This window comes from Citrus clementina, unplaced genomic scaffold (assembly GCF_000493195.1).
Source record: "Citrus clementina cultivar Clemenules unplaced genomic scaffold, Citrus_clementina_v1.0 scaffold_5, whole genome shotgun sequence".
NCBI classification, from domain to species: domain Eukaryota; kingdom Viridiplantae; phylum Streptophyta; class Magnoliopsida; order Sapindales; family Rutaceae; genus Citrus; species Citrus x clementina.
This window is the reverse complement of record NW_006262201.1, coordinates 19,161,191-19,182,754: the sequence shown is the minus strand read 5'-3', so window position 1 is coordinate 19,182,754 and position 21,564 is coordinate 19,161,191. Positions and strand designations below refer to the sequence as shown.

The 21,564-nt window shown below is 32.4% G+C and overlaps 2 protein-coding genes across 2 annotated transcripts; one reads left to right on the top strand and one right to left on the bottom strand.

Annotated features, from left to right (window-relative positions):
• Window positions 1-253: 253 nt before the first annotated feature.
• LOC18043077 (fasciclin-like arabinogalactan protein 19) lies at window positions 254-1,780 on the bottom strand. Its single transcript, XM_024184407.1, has one exon. The coding sequence runs from the start codon at window positions 1,666-1,668 to the stop codon at window positions 493-495; it is 1,176 nt and encodes a 391-aa protein (XP_024040175.1). The 5' UTR covers window positions 1,669-1,780; the 3' UTR covers window positions 254-492.
• Window positions 1,781-6,610: 4,830 nt separating this feature from the next.
• Window positions 6,611-7,583, top strand: LOC112098008 (RNA polymerase II C-terminal domain phosphatase-like 4). Its single transcript, XM_024183603.1, has 2 exons — window positions 6,611-7,367; window positions 7,525-7,583. The coding sequence occupies exons 1-2, from the start codon at window positions 6,611-6,613 to the stop codon at window positions 7,581-7,583; spliced, it is 816 nt and encodes a 271-aa protein (XP_024039371.1).
• Window positions 7,584-21,564: the final 13,981 nt, after the last annotated feature.

The following is a 21,564-nucleotide window of genomic DNA, read 5'->3' as shown; positions in this document are numbered from 1 at the left end:
CAATTAGCCTTTTCTAATTGCCTCTTTAAAAAATGAAAACAAAACTGACCGATGTACTGGAATGTAGTTAATGAAAATTGAGCACCATTCATTTTTTGGTGAAGTTTGGAAATATGGTTGATTGAAATTTTGAAATGCCAAATTTATTTGTTATTTTGACCTTATTATGTCAATTAACCTTTTGTAATTGCCTCTTGAAAAAATGAAAACAAAAGTAACACAAGAAAATATTGGTTCACCGTTACTGCTGGAAAATTTGTTCGTTACAAATGCCAACAAACGTGATGCCATCAACGCGTTCAATTTACATTGACAAAAAGTTTTACAATTATTCAACAAAATAGCATGAAAAATAAACCCAATGCAAACGGCAGCGTTTAAGTTCAACACGTGTCCATCTGCAGGTGAATGTGATCAGTTGAGTTACGTGCAAGTGCAGAGCATACGATCCTGATGATGCTGACGTGGCCGTCCAGATCTCGACCATTTTCTTCATCCGACGGCGCAGATTTCTCCACCAACAAAAACCTCTCTGATCTTCCGAGATCTTTTCAGATCATTAGTCATCGGCGCCGGCGATGGTGAATCCAGAGTCAAAACATCTTGATTTTCAGCCGGTTCTGCCAGAAAGTAACCGAAAAGACTAGCCGATCCCCGTGACGGAGCAAGAGCTGGAGGCGACACAACAACCGCGCTATCAATCGGAGAGGAGGAAGCCGGAATTGTCTGCGACGGAGAAACAACTGTGTGGTGGTTAACGGGAGAAGAATCTGTACGGTTCTTGCGGTTAGTTGGAGTTCTTGGAGCATTCGCTAGTGGAGGAACCGGAACGGTGTCGTTAACATTGGAAGAACTCGTACGGTCCGTGTCTTGCTTAGCCTTCTTGTGCTTAATTGGCTTCCCCATCAAAACTACATGACCTTCCGGCGATTCCGCCGGGGTATAGCCATGAAGACCTTCAGGTCCTGGTGCAGGAGAAAGAACCGGAAACGAAGCTGGTATTGGCACCTGCGACGGAGAAACAATGGTGGGATTAACCGGAGAAGGATTTGTTTGAATTCTTGGAACTAACGGCGGCGGAGGAAAGGCGGCGGTATGATTAAGCGGACGAAACCAAAAGTTGCCGTTTGAGTGATTATTATTAATCGGAGAGCGAAAAGTGAGAATGCCAGCTAAGCCGTGAACTGCCACGTAACTGCTGTAGTACAAGCCGGGCATGACGACCTGGACGCCGCCAACGAGGAGAGCACCCGAGTCGCCTCTGGTCACGTGCAGGTCACGTGAGGGAAGGAGAGTTGGGAGACGAGAGGAGTTGTTGTTGTTGTTTGAGGGGGAGATCAGTTGGAGGAGCTCGGTCCAAGACAGGCGGAGAGGGAGGACGTGGAGGCGGAGAATGGAGAGGTAAAACGGCGGCGTCTGGGTCATGTCGACGGCGAAGAGAGAGGGGTCTGTGGGGGCGAAGAGGGTTAAGGAAGGGAGCGAGAGGAGGTCGAAGAGGAGGTCGGAGGTTGCGATGGCGTTGGCGAAGAGAGTGTGGCCGCCGGCGTGGAGGAGGAGGAGGACTGCGTCGAGGTCGCTGGTGGGGATTCCGGCCGGGGTGGTCGGAAAACAGAGAAGGATTGTGAGAGTGAAGAGGATCGTCGTCATCAGAATCTTGTGGGTTGCCATTTTGTTGGGTATTAAATTGTGATTTGTGAGGGTGTGGGAGAGAGGGAGGATTCTGTTAAATCTGTCGTAAGTGAAGCAGAGAGAGAGGGTGGTTAGTTTTGGCGGGCTTTCATTTCAGAAGGTATATTTATCTAATGACGATAGTACCCTTGGTTCTTGGAAGTTATAATTTATTTTATAAATCAAGTTTTATCTAACGCAACAAGAAGAAGAGATTGTTTTCATAAGGCAATTAAGAGATAATCGGTTAAAATAAGGAGAGAAAAAGGAAAAAAATAAATCTTAACCATAAAAAATTCACAAAATGGTCACGTGTCACAATATATAACAAAGGCCAGCAAAATCTTAGATAAGCACCGAATCCAAATCCATATTAATATGTGCAGCAGAATTAGTGTTGTGTAATATACTTATCAGGATTGGATCATGGTACTCATTATTATCCAAGGCAGCAATACTACGAACCAGCAATGGCCCACCAATCAGGTACCATCTCAAGATCTGATCATGACCAAAACATATATCATATTCATATGTATAGTCAAAATAAAATAAAATAAAATAAGACCTTAGGATATGGTTTTTGCATATATAATATCATAAACATTGAGGGATCTTCCATAAAATACATCTTCATAAGATCAAAAGATCGTTGAAGTTCAACATCAGCATTCGAATCCATTATCAGTATCCTCAAGAAATTATTATTTAAGAACAAATTAAATTTATGAATGTGTGTATACTTAGAATATTATTGTTGAATAAATTTGGAAACCCAATTTTGTATATCCCTTTATTTGAAGGATGGATAATATCAGGAGTAGTGCTACACATCCCAATCCTAATTTTTTTATCTCAAAAAATTATCCCAAATGATGTGTCATTAATTGAGTAGTTGATAATATTTCTTTATTCCGCTCATCTATTGTGTGTTAGTTAAATAAGTAATTTAGCATCTAATGGATAAATAAGTTATACTAATTTAACAATTAATAGATAAGTTAGTAATTTTAAATTTAGAACCACCAGCCCATATGTTAGCTAATTTATTAATAACACAAATAAAATACACCTCCATCATCTCCATGAGCACAGGAGAATTTCTATAATATTTTAGAGTTACCATCTCAATCATATAACAAGTAAATAATATTATGATATGTATATATTTATTTTAAAATACTGACATGCAATTGATGATTATATAAAATTTAAATATACATATTTTACATGTATTAAATCAATTGATGATTATATAAAATTTAAATATACATATTTTACATGTATTAAATGATCGTGCTACCTCTAATATGTTTTAAAAAATTTTAAGTAATGGACAATTATCCCACTAGTTACTTAAAAGACGGAGGGGTAGCGAGCCCATTCTTAAGGAGATGGAAAATACTAAGCATACAATAGATAAACATACAATAATATAGAGTTAGATTCCATTAAAATATCTTATATTCTCTACTTTAATCGAAGTGTGGATCCTAATTTAGTAATTTAGACCATTGCATTTATATTTAATGGCCTTTTTTCTTTTCTTTTTTTTGTGAAATCTGCAAATGTTAGGGCCTACTATGTGTAGATTTTAAAAGCTATTGGATCCAACGGCTCCAATCGAATTTGTACTTTAAGTTAAAGTGCGGGATGGCTTAATGAAATCTACTCCAATATTATGAGTCAGGGCCCGCGATTACAATGTTGCGTTTTTTGCAGAGAGTCGGAGTACTCTTCGTACGTTTGTTGATCGAATTTTTAATCAATCCAAAAAATCTAGATCATACGACAAAGATTATGAGCAAATAGATTATTAAATTAAAAGGATAGACATATTGGCGTATTTGGTTTAAAGTCCATAATCTCCACAGTTCAAGATATTTGATATTTACATCTGCTAAATATGAATCAACAATTTCTTGTAATTATTCCATGAAATATATATAGGAGATTTTATTTTTATAGTTGGACCTATCAGATTTAATGATTTTTACATTATAACCCATTCAAAAGTGATCGTGCAATTATAAGATTTGAATTCAATGGTGAGGAATTTTCATTGGATTCAGTGCTAAAAAGATCAACACTAAAATCATTTCAGCCTTTAATCCAAATAATAGTCATAGACATCTTAAGTTTTCTATTCCAAATTTCATTTATCGTTTATTAAGTAGTTGATTTTTTTTTTATAACATATGAGTAAGTTAATTATAATATTTCACCAACTGGTTGATTTATGCCCCATTATTTAGTATAGTTTTCTGCAATAAAAATTTTGAAATAGTGAATTAATTGTAATTCTAACATGTATATGAATAGTTTCACATCCTTAATTTAACTTATTAAAATAAAAAACTAACTAGAATCCTAACTTAGAGGTTGTTTGTTAAACATTTGAGGTTTAAGATTTTATTAATTTCAGATATTTTTTTAAAATTTACTTGTTTGTTTTTATAATTTACGTCTGATTTCAAACATTTATATTTGAATTTTATATATGAATTCTATCTAAATGCGAAAAAGTCTAAATGAAAAGTAAATATTATATTCTAAAAATTTAAAACTATAAAATTTAATCTTTTTTGTTTTGATTTATAAGGACATAAATGTCAAAAATAATATTTTATTCAAATATTAAAAAAAAAACATATCATTTAAATTTTTGTACTCATACCCATTGAAAATTTAGATGTATTCAGATCTGAGGGAGAAAAAACGCTACCTTACTAGGTTTGAAAATTTCCAAACTTGACTTACATGATGAATAGGAACTTTATCTTATTTATTTTAAATTATTTCAAGTATAAAAATTTATTCCGAATTAATCTCTCCTGTTGGGTGATCTTGGATTCTCATACCCTTTTGCAAGAAAATATATATTTAATACTTATACTAAAACCGATTCTTCCATTAATTAATTTTTTTTTCTCTTTTTTGGAGTATTGATTTATATTTTTACCTATGTTTTGTTCAGAAGCTTCAACCGAAACCTGGTATCCATACCTCGTCGTGTATTGATCGACCATATTTCTGGCGTTACATTTAGGAAGGAGTACTGCTCAAAATTTCTGCCGAGGGTAATTAATTCATTTTTGTTTGTCTACTTATAATATTTGTGATTTAATTGAAGTTAAATTTATAGGATTTTATTGATCTTTCAAAACTAGAAGGAAATAATTTCATTTATATGTTCTTGAGAGTCACGTTTTATATCAGTAAATAATTAATCATATATACAAGGGAAATTATTGCAATTGCATTAGGGCTACTAGTTTGCTAACATTAATTAAAGAGATAGTTACACCGATTTCTGTGGTCTTCTCACTAAATCCTCGCGCACAGCTTGTTGAATGAAGGTTGATGATTACAATTAAGGGCAAATTTCCTTTAATCTTTAGAGTTTATGTCAATTTCTCTGGTAGCATACGTATTTTTAAAAATGACACAAAAGGTCACTTTCGTTACTTCCATATCTCTTGAATCTAATTTTTCAAAGAGTAAAATAATATTTTTGTATGATATGACTTTTTTTTAAAATAAAAAATTGAATGACAGAACTTAAATTCAATGAAGTCTCAGCTAGAATAAGTGAAAAGTAGAGATAATTAAGTATGCTTTTAGGAAAACTTATATAAATAAAACCTTCAAAGAACAAGGAAACTTCATTAGATATAAAAAAAAATAAAAAGGACTAACTGAAAAAATTGACTTAAATTATAGGAATTACAAGACCATTATTTTCTCCAACAATTAATCCATATATACGAATAAGCCTTGGGGAGTAGGGAGGAAGATGTTCCCTATTAATTAGAATACAGTAACTCAATTTTGATTCGCTCTTGTAATGACAATTCTGTTCACCTATACGAGCTGCCATTATGAGTGTCTCTATATTTGTCTTTGAAGTTGAAGGCTCAAGTTTCTCTCTCTCTCTCTCTCCTGATCTTTAATGAAATTGGAATCCTTGTGCTAGGTTTATGGAGATGGACGTCATATTTTCAAAACGGGAAGTTACAGTAATCGAGATAGGACCTATTAGTCTAGTTTGCACTGGTGATGGAACTAAGATGTTGAGTGTACGGAAACTGTTGGCAAAGCCAAATGCAGAGATGTCATGAAAATATATTATTGAAAAATATGTAATTGCCACTTGATATGGCGAAAATGGTCAAAATTTTGTACATAATAAATGTTTCAACAATTTTGGTCATTGCATCATATATTGAATTTTTTTTAATTTAAATAGAAATTCTTCTGTAGACCCATAATATAGGCTCATGATGGTTTTATATAACTAATCTCTTTATATTACATCAATTTGTACACATTAATTTGTAGAAAATTATTTGTGGCTCTATTATTATTATAAAGTTAAGATTATGTCTGAAAAATTGACATCTAAAATAATAAATGGAACATTTTAAAACTTTATAACATGATTTAACTTTTGTTGTGGCGAAGATGATAATTAGCAAAAGATCTGGATAGGCCCATACGAAAGCCCAAGATTTGAAAACAAAGGTCTGGCCGGGCTTTGGTCCAAAGCCTAGGCAGCATTTTTTGCCCGATATATTAATTGAAAATTAATACGCGTATTTAGTTTTCATGTACCAGGTGTGTCTTTGGTTAAAATGCGCCGTTAATTAATTAATACACGTATTTAGGATCATTCTCCGATATTTGGATGGCGGTAACAAATTTAGGAAACACACAAAACTTTGGATTCCTAAAGCAATTCGGAAACTTTATGTAATCCTAATTACTCACTGATTTCTGGTTTCCTAATCTTAACCGGACACCAAAATAGAAGTAAAGTATATAAACAGAGCCTTTGAATTAAGATACCCATTTTCATATTTGTCCTATCTTCGCAAATATATTTAGTTACTTCTTCCGGTTTCACACAATAGAATTAGAATCCACCACCATGTATGCTACAATGAATATTAACGGTGTTGTTGCCAACAACAAAAAGTTTTGTTCTTGGACTGGTTCTGATTCACTGCCACTGCGGCTGCCGCTACTTTCAGTTTCAGAGGAGCACACAATATGTCAACATGCCACCATTCTCAATGGAATGTGTGTGGTATGTGACAAGCTTATGGACGATTCTTATGGCGTTTGTTTTGATTATATTGAGAAGGGTTTGAGGTACAGCATCGATGAAATTTCTCGCTTGAAGAAAAGAAACACCAAGAATTTGTTGAGGATGAGGAAACTTCACCTTGTTCTTGACTTGGACCACACGTTACTTCACTCTCGATTGATTGGTAAGTTAACATCTGATGAGAAATATTTGGAGAAGGCAGCAGCAGCCACAGGAGAATTTTCTTCGGATAAGATTTCGAGAGGGAATGATCTTTTCAAAATCAAAATTGGTGATAATGTTCTATTGGTGAAGTCGAGGCCTTTTGTTAGATCTTTTCTTGAAGAAGCAAGCAGACTGTTTGAAATTAGTGTTTGCGCAATGGGTAACAGAGAGTACGCCACCAGGGCCGTGAAGTTACTTGATCCGGATTGCAAGTATTTTAATTCAAGAATCATTACACGTGAAGATTTCAAACAAAAGGAGAGGAAGTGCCTGGACTTGGTGTTGGGACAAGAGAGTAGCATCGTCATCGTTGATGATACCGAGAGTGTTTGGGGTGGGCGTGTGGAGAACCTGATTACTGTGGGAAGTTATGACTTCTTTAAAGGTAAAAAAAAAGAACGATTGCAAGTCTTACTCTGAACAGATGAGCGATGAAAGCGAGAGTGATGGCGCTTTGGCTAACTTTCATCGCTCATCTGTTCAGAGTAAGACTTGCAATCGTTCTTTTTTTTTACCTTTAAAGAAGTCATAACTTCCCACAGTAATTGGCAAAAATTCGGAGCAGGATTCTGATGGGGTGTACTATACTGTTCGGCGATGATGATTTTGAGGAGTTACCATTAACATGGTCAAGAGCAGAAGAGATGGGAGCTATTTGCACATTAGTAACTGACGCCTCGGTTACACATGTGGTTTCATCAAATACACTATCTGAGACTTTTGAATGGGCAGAGCAGAAGAACAAGTGTTTGGTGCATCCGCAGTGGATCAATGATGCTTATTTTCTCTGGTGTAGGCCGCCGAACGATGTATCATTCTTTTAAATGTACCCATTTATGTACTAATGTAGCAGTAAATGCACTGATTTTTTACCACTTAAGGATTCTTTTTCTCAATTTTATGGATAATGATTCAATCAAGCACCAGCTGTTTTGATTCTAATTCTCAGTTCCACCGCTGTATCACAAGGCTTAAATTCCGATGATTAATAATGAAAGAGTTTAAAATGCCGAAAATTGATTATTTCAGCATTAAGTTTTACAAGTAGTAGCTTTGCCTATTGTGCAAGAACGTGTAAGAGTAATACAGGCAGCTGTCATAATTTGATCCAAAGGCCACAGATCTAATCTACATATGACTCATATTGTGCATTTAAAGCATGCTCCGGGACTTTCATCAAACTTCCTGCTGTTTTCATCTAACATTTGTCTAGCTTGCGAAAAACATTGGTGTCCCCAAGTGAAATAGTTTCCAATCTATTTGCTTGCTAATTGGGTCAGCTTAAAATCAGCTTCCTAATCAATCCAATGCAATCGCAAATCCGAAAACACAAAACAAGTGTTGTTTAAATTGATCAGTTATATATTGGTCTCTCATTCTTTGAAATTAAGATTAGGATTTTTCAATCGAATAGACTTTGGTGTTTTTACGCAAATTTCTTCAGAGATTTAATTTCCTGATAAGAGCATGTATTGAATGGTTAATTTTTCTTTAGTTAGTAATGATTTATTTTTACAAAATGAACTGGAAAAACTTTGATTAAGCGAGTCAGTCCTAGGTCTGTTTAATCCAAAACAGGAACAACTAGCTCTATTTTTCATGTAGTTGGAAACTTTCATTTCAGGGCACGAACAGCCAAATAACTAAAATATTAAACAATTTTTTATGCATCGCCTATAATGTACCAATTTATCGAAATTTATTTCACTTGAAGAAAATTGATAAGTGTTGTCCAGTTGCAAAACAAGAAGTGATAACAGCAAAATAGGAACGGGAACACAAAATGAGATACCTCACGTCAAGAAATAAGAAAATTGGGCATCCAAGTTGGGTGAAAGGAAAAAATCCCGTGATTAACTTAGAGCGTGCACGGAAGTGATAAAGAACTGACCTGAGTTCTTCTTTGGCCATCAATAGTTGTACTGAAGAAGAAGGGAATTGCATTTTCATAATACAAAACAAATTAGATCTTAAATCGGTATGATTTACGAAATAAATATGATTGGAAAAAATGTGATGACGATATAAAGTTGGAATTTTAAGTCAATAGGCCTGCACTTTCTTGCACTATTGCAGGGGCGGATCTTAATGGAGACTAGAACAGGTTATGGTCCCTGTAAAAATTTTAATTTTTTTTAATATATATGATATCCCCTAAATTATAATAGAAGTTAAAAAATATATACATTATTCACTCCGGCCTCAATAACCAAAGTTTTCAGTTTTCGTCCCTACACTATTGTACTTAATATATTCAGAACTTATCAATAAAATAGGGGTTTTAACATTTAAGCACAAATCTTGAAAAGAACTTATAAATTCTAGACAGAGGAAAGAAAGGAAGAAAGGTGTCTTATTGGTCATTTGAGCACACTATTTGTTTTTCAAATTAACTGGTTGCCTAAGCTTATGTATCTTTCTTTTGTGTGTGCATATATAGATATCATATGCAACCTATTAGATCTTAGATACTGTTGCTACGCCTTTCCCTAGAGAGCTTAAACGTTTATCTAGCTATAGTAGTTCTTAAAATGGCATCAAAGTCAAGTTGTGTAGTCCATATATCTTATATGTAAATTTAAATAACCCTGTTAGACGCTGAATTAAGCACAAGCTCAAGCTTTTGGATTCTGTGATTACTTGAAATAATCTATAATTAATTTTTTTACGAACTCATATTCACTGGCACTCTTTATGGTGAAAAAAAGTGATACCTACAAGCAAAAATCCTTAATATAAGATATAAGATTCCATAAAAAGAATGCAAAAATTTATAGTTGATACATCTTATTGTATGAGTTCGTGAAATATCAAAACCCTCTTATCAAAACTATCAAAACCTGAATCACATAGGTGAAAACATATCCAATGCCTTCTTACCTTGACCATCCATTCCATGACCCAATATCATAAAATCCATGATACCACATGATCTTTTTAGTTCATGAACTGTCGTACATATCAATCAAGGCATTCATAACTCAACACACATTGAATCATACCCCATTTTCACTACAATTCCATGAACCATCTCCCATTGTTGAAATATCCGGCCACTTTAAAGGACGGACAAAACCTATTCATTAGAATACATCCTTCAGTTAAAAGAATCTATCTATATATCTATATATATATATATATATATATATAACTGGGACTTGAAGAGGTGATGTGGCATCACCATTTTTCATCTTTGTATATTCTTTATTATCTAATAAATAGAGAAATTTTCTTTTAGATTTGACTTTTCATCTTCTCATAATTAATTTGATTGTTATTACACAATATCAATTATGTAAAGGTTTTAATGAGGCGTATTCTTTGTAATGAACATCCAAGGGAGAGTGTTATGAATTAATTAAAATAAATATAGATGTTCATAACATATATCTCTTACTCTCTCCACTATCTCTCATTAGCAACCTTTAACTCCCCTATAACTCCCACTATCTCACAAGGAATTATGATCCATAATTTTTCATTAATTTCATGGGGTGATTATGTAACCATAAAAGGAGAGTTCATCTTTTTGTTTTGTACACACACAATTGGAATGAATAAAATCACTCTCTAATATATTCTCTCATTTTATTTTTTATCTTGCGTTGCTTCTTTATTTGTATTGCTGGCTAATAACTTTTTTTTGTTTTTTATAAGACTACCTCATCGTAAAAAAAAAATCATTTAATATTTTTTATCAGTTTCATCAAGTGTAAAATAAGAAAAAAAGATAATATTAAATTTTTTCTTCAAAGCCGCGTGAAGCGCGGTTCTATTTTCTAGTTTTATAATACATCAGAGGTAATACAATAAATTAATGTATGTATGACATTTGTAGTTGAATATAACATAACCACGCTTTGTATGGAATTTTGTAAAATAAACGCACACATGTCATAGCATTATTAACTTAGTACATGGGTAACATAATACCTTTAATATATTCTAAAATTTATTTCTACACTCATCCTTTTAAAATACCCACCCTCAGAAACCATCATATTCCTATAAAGAACAACATCTATCGGCCACACATTGCAGAGAGGCAACACAGATGGCGAGATTAAAGGAATAGTTAAAAATTTGGTTTGTGGATGAAGTGGAGAAATTGAAACATTGCAAAATTGATGACCTTATTTTTTTTTTTTTTCATTTAACAGGGCTTATTGTTGTGAGTTGCTTTATGTTCTCAAATGTCACCTGACTCCTCTGTAGCGAGTATAACTATAACACTTAGAGTTTTTCTTCTAAATATGTTACGATCAAATGGTTGCTTCAGGCTACTTTGGCAAAAACTTCTTAGATGAAAATACGCCATACGAGAATGCCTGGTTGCTTGTAGATGCCATAATCAAATAAAGTCAATAAATAAGATAGCCAATTCGTAAACTTTACTTGTCCACCAAATATAGTCACTATTAAATTTCAATACAATCAACCGTCAAATTCACTGAAACATGAGATATCATGGCCTTTATTTTAGAAAAGAAATGAGATAATCGCAAGAGAAATTTAAAAAAAAAAAATCACAGCTCAATTTACGCCAATAAGAAGAAAATTACTAGAGGTTGGCAGCTTCAAGTCCAAATCAATTCGATCGAATAGCAAGTCGATTCGGACTAGTGAAAATTTCATTTGACCTAATACGAACTAGGGGTCGGCGATTCGGTTTCCGAACCCATTCGGATTCGTTTTAGTTGTAAAATTAACTAAAAACCGAACTTATTGCAATTTATCATTTCATGATAAAACGATAAATATTGTATAATTTCAAATTAATTTTTATTACTTTCTTTGCAGTTATTTGATATTTTTATGAACTTCTTGAATCTTTGTTAGTGTTTCACGTTTTATAAAAGTTTTTGAGGTAAAGAAGAAAAAAAGTGGAAAGGCTACAAATTGGTGTGAAGAATTGGAAAAGCCCAAATAGTAAGATTTCAGCTTCATGAATTTTGATTGCTTCTTGAATAAATTTATGGGCTTTATTCACATCATTGGGCTATATCAAAATTGTACTAAAGTTAAGGATCATATTTGACCCATAAATATTGATTCTTGAATGGCCGGTCGAATTTACTATTTGGGCCTACATTAAAAATATATTTTAAAACTATTTTAACACATAGGCCTACTTTCTAGGGCCCAAGTCCTATTTTTATTAGGAAAAGGTGAGCTAACACAAATTTTATAAGTCCTACGAGTATTAGAACTAAAGATCTATATAAATACTCGTTAAAAAAAAGTCTTGACATAGAAAAAATATAAGAAAAAAACGTGAAGTATCAATTTAGAAGAGAGAACTAGGCGAATTAGAGAGAAGAGATCGTTGTCATAACTTTAATTCAATCAATAAGTTTTTCTTTCTCTGGTCTTTTGTTAGTTTTCTTTAATGGAATTAATATTTGAATAATTTAGACATGTATGAGTGATCTTTTTATCAATCAAGGTTGATTTCAAAATCTTAGACATGGATTTTTATTGATAAAGTTTCAGATTCATAATTTCTTCATCTTTCTCTAGAAAATTTTATATTTAATTAATTTTAGTGTTCAATAATTGCTATCCTACTTGTTTAGGTGGCCAACTAGATAATTTTATGGTGATTTGATTGCTCGTTTAGGGTTTTGATCCATAATTGTCAAGAACTATACCTAAGTGGCAGATTATGAACAAATTTATGAGTTTTTGTTCGATTGCATGTGGGTTCAAGATAAATACACTAAGCTATTTGTTTCACAATTCAGCCTATATCTTTTTTTTTTATTTTGATGCTTTCATTAAATTATATTTGGAGAACTTATTCTAGGTTATTTCATGGAAAGAGATTGTTAAAGAGCATGTTTTACTAGATAGCTAAATAAAGAAAGATCAAGATATTGAGCTTGTAGTTATATTAGGATTGTTTTTCTCAAAAGAAAATTAATGATGATTCAAATAATTGACTAAAATCCAATGTTTAGTAGTGGAAAATGATTCTTTGAACCATATTTCACATCATATATAAATCTCTTTAAAATTGTTATCTACAATTTTCAGATTTTCACATCATATATTGCAAATTAAGTCCAAATCTCCTCTCCACAAAATGCTATGTATATGTTCATTAATATGTCCTAAGTAGATTTGGAAATTTTGAGTTAATTTCGTTAAGTTTAGATATGATTTTTATTTTAATTTTTTATTGCAAGCAAGTTTATGTGTTTTGATTAACAACTTGTTAATTGGTAATAACCTTCTATGAGAATGATCATTGCTTGCTTTTATACTCAATAATGTAATATTTAAGGTAAAGATTAAAGTGATATGCTTTCAAGCGTCATTATTTTGACATTAAAATTTGGTCTAGTGGTTATAATTGAATTTATAGAACGGAAAAGTTACAAATTTGTCATTATTGCATAAATTAGCAAGTGTACTAGTAGGCACAAATAATATAATGTAGAGTAGAGTATCGTCCCATAAACATTGTATATCTTATTAGCCATTGAAATTATTTTAACCCTAATTTATTTGAATAACCAAATAAGTGAATTTAGATTAAAAACTAAATAAAATAACTAAGAATTAAATAAAGATGCAAGTAATAACAGAAATCAGCAAGAAATTTAGACATTAGGACTTTCAATTTCACCATAAGCAATCCAATTTGGTCCTCCATCTATGTTATTACAATTATTACCTATGTTGACAATGAATTTCCCTAACCTGTTTAATAATCTCTCTCAAGTAATATCAAATACACCCTCATATATTAACTCACTATATCTCTATGTAAATTTAAATATATGCAAAATTTTGTTAAGCTCTATGGAAATTGTTAAATAAAGTTGCACGAATTATGTTGGCATATCTCAATCTTTTGTTGAATCCATAACATCTATTATGCAGAGTAAAAACACATAAATCTCCTATTGATCTCATTATGTATCCTCAAATCATTTAAATATTAGCTAGATATGTAAAAGTATTAAACATAATAATGAACACTTAATCATGGAATAATAAACTAAAAATAACATAGATTTATGGAAATAAATCCTCATAGTTAGGCTACATATAGTCCTAGCAAAATAAATTATTTCATGGGAATATAGAGAGAATTTATAAATTTAATTGAGAACATTCAAGTAAGATAATTGAAAAAGGAAAAGAAAAAGGTAAGAGCTAGAAAAAAAATTTTGGGTGGGCTAAATTTTTTTTCCAAATCTAAATGATATCCCAACTGAAAATATAAATCTTAATGAAAAATTCATTAGTATATAAGAAAATACATCAAATCCAATAAGCAATTCAATTACAATTAAGTACTATTTCAGTTGCGCCTATCGATACTTTCAAGAATTAAATTCATCTATTATCGAATCTGAATCGATAGTGTCTACAAATCCTCTTTTAATGTAGATAACCATACAATCTGATAAAAACTCATTCTTTATCTTATTTCAAAGTGGTGTCTTAATAAGCTTCATATATGAAAATGCTCGTTCAGTCATTGTAGTTGAAACATGAAGAGTTAGCTAAACGAATCAATATATTTATCAAAAAGTAAATTTAAGACTTTCTTGTCTTAATTAATTTTCGACATAATTCAGAAAGTGAAGAAATACAATGAAACTCAACAAGACGAAGCACATCAATTTAAAAACATTCTAACTATCTTCTCAAAGCAAGTATCTCAGATTAAGTAAAATCTCGAGGATAAAATCTCGATGCAAGATTACACATAGTATCAACATTAAATCATTTGAAAAAATCAACATGATTCAAAGCAGAACTCAGAGTAAGAAGTTCCATTATTTGATCTGTAAATCTATTATTTCACTCCATTAACTGAAAATCTATTACAGCATTAAACAAATCAATTTGATAATAATGCTCCACTGTAACATAATCTTTCTGCTGACAAGAACGCATCGTACCTTTCATATGGTGATCATTCATTCCAGACACATCAATATGATGACTTTCACATAATGATACCAAACTCTTAATAAAAGTATCTCAACCATTCTCCCTTAAGTTTTGAAGAAGTGATTTTGTAGCTGATATTAAATGTATAGCATTTAAAAAGTCTTGAGATTTCATTTGTAATGGTTGACAAAGTAAATCACTTATCCATAAAACCTTATTCATGAAATGCAAGATGAAAACAAATTTAAAGGTTGACATTGCATCATACACACCTTTAGCTTCCCCTCGTATGTCATTATTCGATCCATTGCAAATCAACTTTTCAAGATACTGATGAACAACACCAAACATACTGATTAACCTGCTGAGGGAAGCTCCAAAGAGTTGCTCCAAGTCGTTGTAATGAACAAATTTGATTAGCTCCTGTACCAGTTTCAAGGTCCCTAGAGGCTATCAGATCAATAATTTCAACCTCCCTAATAGATTTCAACTCAGAATGACGCTTAGGAGAGGAACCAAAAACATTGACAATGGAATTCAAAGTTGAAAAAAAAAATCCATATATCAGGCACATCTTTGGAAACTTTCACTAATGTAAGGTGCTGCCGATGAGTAAAACAATGTACACAATATGCATATGGACAGTCTTCTCAAAATAATGCTTGCAATGCATTCTATGCACCTCGTATATTACTAGCACCATCATATCCTTGTCCTTGTAAATCTTCAACAAAAGATTATAATGAATAAGGACATTACATATTTCTTTTTTAAGAGTAGATGCACTAGTTTCTTTCACATTCACAACTTCAAAAAACCGTTCACGAACAAATCCATCACAATCAATATATCTCAAAATAATAGTCATTTGCTATTTTTTAGATTCATCTTGTGCTTCATCAATAAGAATACAAAATTTTGCATCTCCAATTTATTCACGAATCTTTTGCCGCACTCTATTGCCAATGATATTCAAAAGCTCTTTTTGAATATCGGATGAAGTATATTTTGCATTGCCCGGAGCATTTTCCAAGACAACTTCAGCAATATCTTTATTCATCCTTGCTGAATACTTTATTATTTCAATAAAATTTCTAGGATTAAAGAATTTAATGGACTCATCATGGCTTTTAAAAGCACATGCTTGCTTTGCAAGCCATTTAACAGCTTTTATTGAGGTCTGAAGCTGCAATATATTCTGTAAAATCTGTTGTGATGATTGTGCATTCATGACTCTATCTGTATGTTGAGATGGATTCTTTAAACCACCCCACTTTAGCATAGCCTAAGTATGATGTGAATTAAGCCCCTCTTCATGATGCAAAAAAGAACATCTCTCTCCACTATTAATTCTCTTCCAACTCTTAAACCCTCCAATTGTAAACTTAGGATATTTTTCTTTTTTTCATAAAAAAGAAAACATGCAAAACAATATGTAGCGTCCATTTCTTTAGAATACTCAAGCCAAGGAAATTGTGCATACCAAGTGTATTGAAATTGACGAAATTGTTGTCCATCAAATGAAGGTGGAAACTCTTCTAACTTTGGTTGATATAGACCCATGCTGATATACATTCTCCTAATGTCATCTTGTTGATTAACATGATATGTCAATATTGATTTATGTAACTTTGGATCATGTTTTAATGAGACAATATTTTCACTTTGAGCTTCAACTCTTCGAGACTTAGATGTGGGTTGCTCATCTAATTTAGGATCATCAACGTCACATGAAACCTCACTTGATGACTGACCACCATTTTTTTCTTAAAAATGCAAAAAAGAGTTTTTGTAGGCTTTAATGATTGATTGTTTGACATTAATTAACGCCTGAAAAATAAAGAAGTAAAAATATAAAAGCAATTAAAAAAATCACTGATAAGTTTAATTAACAAATTAATAAAAGCATAGAACCGTTAGTTCATCACAATAACACATTGACACTATTCAAAAGTCAAAAAATAAGTTTAATTGACAAATTAACATTATATTTGGATTGAATTTATGGTCTCCATTTGACCTAACAATAATTTAATCTTATACAATCAGTTTTTCTAATCAAGTATAGTTGCAACCCCTTTATAGTTCTTCTAACTGAGATAATTTAGCTTTTATTACCTCACAGTTTATAAATATATTGTAAGTGATTAAACAAAAAATAAATTTTCTTACCAAGAAGAAGACGAAGAATTGAAGAAGCCAAGAAAAAAAAGAACGAAGAAGCCAAGAGAAGAGAGAGTGTACGTTTTGGAATCTAGAAACTTGAAAAAGGGAATCCCTTTTTTTTTAATTTATTCATATGAATTGGCCCTTTTTATTCAATAAACGGAATCCCCTTTTTCTTAGTTTATTTATACGAATAGGCCGAATGGCAAAGTTGTGAATAATGGAGTGGTTGCAGCTGTAAATAAAAGTACAAATAATGATAGTTTTGTAAACTAGGCCAATGGTATTTTTGTAAATTTTTTAAAATTTTGGACGGGCTATAGCCCACGCCAGCCCACACATAGCCTCGCCGCCGATTTGACCTAACAATAATTTAATCTTATACAATCAGTTTTTCTAATCATGTATAGTTGCGACCCCTATATAGTTCTTCTAACTGAGATAATCTAGTTTTTACTACCTCACAGTTTATAAATATGTTGTAAGTGAATAAAAATAAATAAATTTTCTCACTAACAAAAAGATGAAGAATTGAAGAAGTCAAGAAAAAAAAAAACGAAAAAGCTAAGAGAAGAGGTGCATGTTCTGGAATCTAGAACCTTTAAAAAGAGAATCCATTTTTTTTAATTTATTCATATGAATGGACCCTTTTATTTAATAAACGGAATCCTCTTTTTCTTAGTTTATTTAAACGAATGGGCCGAATGACAAAATTGTAAATGATAGAGTGGTTACAACTGTAAATGAAAGTGCAAATAATGATAGTTTTATAAACTAAGTCAATGGTATTTTTATAAATTTTTAAAAATTTTGGACGGGCTACAGCCAGACCCAAAATAGCCTCGCCCCCGGAATTAACCTCAGCGTCTTCCTCCAAATTGGTCCTGCTGCTCTCGACTTTTTCTTCTAATTAGTGCGGCTGCTGCTTATCTTTTTTTCTCTTTCTTATTCGGTTCTGTGGCTTCTCCTCTTGGCTTCCGCTCGTGCCCTCATATAATGCTTCAATTGTGGCCTTTATATAGTAATTGCTAGCGGCCTATGTGATTCCTCAGCCAACAAGAATTTTTGAAGCCCATCACATGCTTGCTATTTAATCTATCAAAATGCTCTCCACGTGCGTGCATGCATGCATGCATAATGGTTAATTTCTTTATTTGTTTAAATTAAATTCTTTATTCCCTTCTCTTTCTGATTCCTTCAAACAGATTTCTTCTTAAATGTTTCGATTTAATTTTTCTTTAATCTTATATTATATTTAAAAAAATAAAATATAAAAATTAATGTAAAAACTAACACAATAAAATATAAATTTAACATAAAATTAATTTAAGGAAATATTAAAATAATATATAAATTATTAGCACATGAGTCATCTTTGAGTCATGTATGTTTAGCATAATTTATCTAATATATATTTATTTACTTCTCAGAGTTCTTCTAAATTTTTTTGGTATTATTTGGTTATTTTCAAATAGAACTTTTTAAGGTCAAATCAATATGGCAAAAATAGATCTAATTCGGATATAATTATATTGGACCCAGATCTGGATCCACATTAATATTAATGCATCTAGATGCGAATAATATATGTGTTTGGGAGAAATACGTCGACGAGACCAGGCATGGTGAGCAGATATCTGATGGCAGAGTTCTGCGAACCGATATGTCCCGTAAAAGCCTGGTGCGCGGGGGAACAAGAGCAGAAATATCCTGCTCACCCACAAGCACGTCATCCACGAGGCCAATTTCCTGTAAGAAGCATAAGGCCATTCCGGCTAGAGGTCGAGAGGTGAGGAGACCCGGTCGACGGCAGTCGGCAAGACGGGCTCCTCAGCCCGAGAATCTAGGTACGACAGCCACGCTTTTCCCAGAACCGTGGCGTAACACGCAAGATCTCACAGAACTACGACAGCCACGCTTTCCCCAGAACCGTGGCGTAACACGCAAGATCTCACAGAACCACGACAGCCACGCTTTCCCCAGAACCGTGGCGTAACACGCAAGATCCCGCGTTTGCCCATAACGCAGCAGTCAGAGTCCCATACTGTCTCGAAAAAAGCGGAAGACTGGGATTCAGGGGAAGCCTATAAAAAGGTAGCCAACGAAGGTAAAAGGGTTAGCATTTTTTAGATTAAAAAAAGAACTTCAAAAGAAGAGAAAACCACGAAAAAGCCATAAGATCTGTGGCGAGCGTTCCCGGAACCTTCATATCTGACTTGAGCGTCGGAGGGTTTGCGCCGGGAAAACAACCGGCGTACTCTGACTTGTCTGTGTGCGCAGGAACCTCTGGAGAAGAAGCCTCACGAGAAGACCTTCTGGTCGTGAAGAAGTTGATCGGGCAGAAATCCTGGTCGTAGAACGAGGAGAACCGGAATCCCGCATCAACAATTCCAACCCCAGTGGTTCGAGTGACAGTTGATAACACAAACGTTGGTGACAGAATCTGGTCGGTCCAAGGGCGAGCAGATTTCCGCATCAACAATATGTACAGATTTCAGATGGGTTTTTTTAAGATCCCAATATGGATGGAGCAAATTAAAATGCTGGATTCATGAATCGATGACGAAAACAAATCACTACCCATCACAACAATTGATTCATTTCAATGTCTTTGATAACCATTGGACTTCATGTTGTTGTCACTATCACACTATGTTGGTTAAAGGCTAAGCTGAACCCGAAGTCGAGCTGAGTTCATGAAGCCAAAGCTTTTGGCATTAACTAGAGATGTCAATTCGTGTAACCCTATCGTATTTGTACCGTTTTATTAGTGTCGTGTCAAATCTACAAACATGGATACGAGTCATTTATCAATTATGTCAAAACATCAAAATATAGATATGATCCGTTTAACATATTTAATAAAAAAATAAAAATTAATTTAAAAATGATAAATATGTCAATATTATTTATAAAAATAATTAACATAACACAAATATGACATGAATAAATTTATAATACAATATGATATTACACAAATAATTAATTTACTGTTCAATATATATATTAATTGTTTTAATAATAATACCACATATTAACTGATATTCATGTTATAAAAATATAATCACGTTGAAGTGGTCCAGTATGGACACAGTACGGTTATTTATCATGTCATATTGTGTTAACTCCTTTTTTATTGTGTCAAATTTGTCAACAGGAGTATGAAAAAAATTGTGTCATATCTGCATCATGTAATCGTATCATAACCCATTTTGTGAGCATTAACACCAAAGAGTTATGATTGGAAAATTTTCCTGAAATTAAGGGATTTGGATTTGATAGTTGCTTGGAGGAAAATAGCTATCAAAATCACTATGACGTTAACTTCGTTTTGAAAAAAGCATTGAACTTTGATTAAAAATTGTAGCAGCAATTGCCATTGGATTATTCAATTTCAATTTTGTTTATTAATTCGTAAAAATAATGCGGACTCGGAACTTTCTGGATCCAAGTCATGGGATGAATGGATCATGATTCCAAGAATTCAATCCACATGTTCTAATAATGGGATCTTTGCTTACTTGAGTCGGATCCCCATTTTTACTTTTTAAAAAAAAAAAAAAAATCTACTAACACATCTATAAACAACTCTTAGAACCCCTTTCCTAAAAGGAACCCATAAATAATAAAAAGGTTTTTTTTTTAACACCTTTACTTTTAGTGCCCTAAATACTCTTAATTCATCCTTTCCTAACAAAGCCCCATATTAATGTGCTTCTTCCCCTTCTTCGAATAAAAAAAGTGTTTTTTTTTTCTCATTTTGAAAGAAAATTTGTTTAAAATCAAGATTATTATTCTAAAGAAGAAGCAATCTGAGAGCTCTTTTACTTGGGAATTGTTGTATAAAACAACTTTTATTCTAATATTTAACCATATCATTTATCTTCTAAAAGTAAAATAAACAAAAAAAAATCCATTTCTTCCTGATATATATGATATATAATAAACAATGCTAGAGGAAAATTTACAAATTAATGTAAATGTGATTCCCTCAGTATGCAAAAATGGTGACATTGGTGTCTCGTGATAAAAGTTAGGAACGGGGTGGAGGGTATTTGTGAAATAATAAATTTATTTATTTGTTCGATGGAGTATTTTCAGAAAAGGATTTTATAAGGAATTTGAAGACGTGCTAATTGTCCTAGGATTAAATAAATTAGTTTATCTCTACTAAGATGAACTCAAATTTTGAAATTTTGACAACAGCAGCTAGAGAGATTTTTTTTAAACGTTAAATTATTTAAACTGTCTATTATTCTTTCACGATCTTATTATTTTTTTGAATTTTTTATTTCATAAATTTTAATTCCTTTTACAGCAAATTTAAAACTTGTCTATTATAACAATTTTTTAATTTTCAATAAAAGTTCTTTTAAAAAACAAAAGTACTTGTAAAAATTCTATTAATTTATTTAAAAAATTATATCAAATAAAACTATAATTGTCTCCCGGACTTCACTCCAATAATGATCGCAATCTCACTGGGTCAGGAGGGGAAGGGGAGT

What these genes read in the sequence shown, in the direction of transcription:
- LOC18043077 (XM_024184407.1), bottom strand. Translation starts at nt 1,668, where the DNA reads ATGGCAACCCACAAGATTCTGATGACGACGATCCTCTTCACTCTCACA.
- LOC112098008 (XM_024183603.1), top strand. Translation starts at nt 6,611, where the DNA reads ATGAATATTAACGGTGTTGTTGCCAACAACAAAAAGTTTTGTTCTTGG. An exon ending in AAGTTATGACTTCTTTAAAG is followed by an intron (nt 7,368 to 7,524) that starts GTAAAAAAAAAG and finishes AACTTCCCACAG; the next exon opens with TAATTGGCAAAAATTCGGAG.